Source organism: Micropterus dolomieu, unplaced genomic scaffold (assembly GCF_021292245.1).
Source record: "Micropterus dolomieu isolate WLL.071019.BEF.003 ecotype Adirondacks unplaced genomic scaffold, ASM2129224v1 contig_11736, whole genome shotgun sequence".
Taxonomy (NCBI): Eukaryota; Metazoa; Chordata; class Actinopteri; order Centrarchiformes; family Centrarchidae; genus Micropterus; species Micropterus dolomieu.
In genome coordinates, this window is record NW_025740722.1 from 1 (window position 1) to 1,540 (window position 1,540).

The 1,540-nt window shown below is 39.8% G+C and overlaps 1 protein-coding gene across 1 annotated transcript; it reads right to left on the minus strand.

The window, feature by feature from the left end:
- Positions 1-419: 419 nt before the first annotated feature.
- LOC123965897 (cleavage and polyadenylation specificity factor subunit 3-like) lies at positions 420-1,477 on the minus strand (the record flags this gene model as incomplete). The annotated part of the gene is given in 3 exon segments (XM_046042212.1): positions 420-517; positions 601-664; positions 1,252-1,477. Coding segments are annotated over 3 exon segments (233 nt in total), but the record flags the coding sequence as incomplete, so codon positions are not given.
- Positions 1,478-1,540: the final 63 nt, after the last annotated feature.

Here is a 1,540-nt window from a genome sequence, read left to right on the forward strand (position 1 = left end):
CAGTGAACTCTTTTAAGTCCCTTCTTAAAACATACTTTTATAGGAGAGCTTTTCCCGATCTTATTTGACTTTATTTTATCCCTTTTATTTTATTGTATTTTACTAATTTTATATTAAATTTTCATGCTCTTATCTTTTTTTTGTATTATTCTTTACACTTGTTAAAGCACTTTGTAACTTGTTTTTGAAAAGTGCTCTACAAATAAGGATTATTATTATTATTATTATTATTATTTCTCAGCATCATGTCAGGCAAAGCAGTTTGATTAGAAAGCACATTTCATACACAGGTCGAGTCTGTACAGAGAAGGGAAAACAACACACTTGGACATTAAAGTCCACCTGCTAGTACAGCTGAGTGTGTGTATATATAAAAGTGTTCTCTGGTTATGCTGTGCTGATAAATGTTGGGAACTCACTGGCTGATGAGCAGCAGGTCAATTTCAGCCGGGTCGATCAGGTCGATGTACGGCAGAGCGTCCATCCCGTCCAGACCAGGATGGATCCCGCAGTCCAGCTGAACCACAACACACACACGTTTTTACACACTGAGGTGACTGAAAGCTGAATACCGTGCAGCTGATGGGATTAAAAACAGACCAGAATCTTTGGTCCCTTGAACTCCAGGATGATGCAGGACCGTCCCACCTCCTGTCCTGCTCCTCTGGACACAAACACACAGAGACAGCATCACTTTCATGTCTAACTGCGTCCAGATGTTTCAGGTTTCAGCCTTAAAGACAAAACTCTTCCCCCGTTAACAAACTAAACTCAGCTATCAAACCCAGCAGAACCAATAATAACAGAAGGACCAGCTGATGCATATCTGCCCCCAGAGGAACATCAAGCAGAACTCCATTCAAAAATTAAGCACTTTTAAAACACTTTGTCAGCAAAGGCCAAAACAAGTTATTTAATTTAATTAATCAGTTAAATTATTAACTCAGAATTTCTAGAATCCACCAATAAGCATCTGATTTTAATGAATGTTGTTGAAGTTAACGTCAAGTCTCGCGGTTAGATTTCCACGTTGAAAACCTTCTTAAATAAATAATGTTTAGTACATTTGGTCTGCGCCGAAATGAAGCCTTGCCTCTAATGAATAGTTAAGTTTAAATAGCAAGTTTAAAAAAGCTTTGGCCTTTGTTGATAAAAGGAAGATCTACTAAATTGGTGTTTTTCTGAATGGAGTTTGGTGAGAGAGCAGCAGCCACGGAGGCTAAACCAGGTAAACGTTGTGTTTGAACTCACAGCGGGCGGATGAGCAGTTGGTCACTTTCCTCCGCAGGAACCGTGGCGTCACATTTACGTTTAGACGCCATGTTTACCTGAATAAACTCACAAATCTTCCACAAATACTAAATTAACTCAGAACTTCAGCTATTCCGCGCGTTGCCACAACTTTAACTCACTTCCGGCTCCTGCTGAAATACCTCCGTGTGGTACAACTGCTGGTAACTTTGGTTCCACCTTTGGGAGTGTGTTTTTCTTCTTCTTTTATGGCAGATTGCAGCCATGACTTTTAAAGGTGCATACGCCA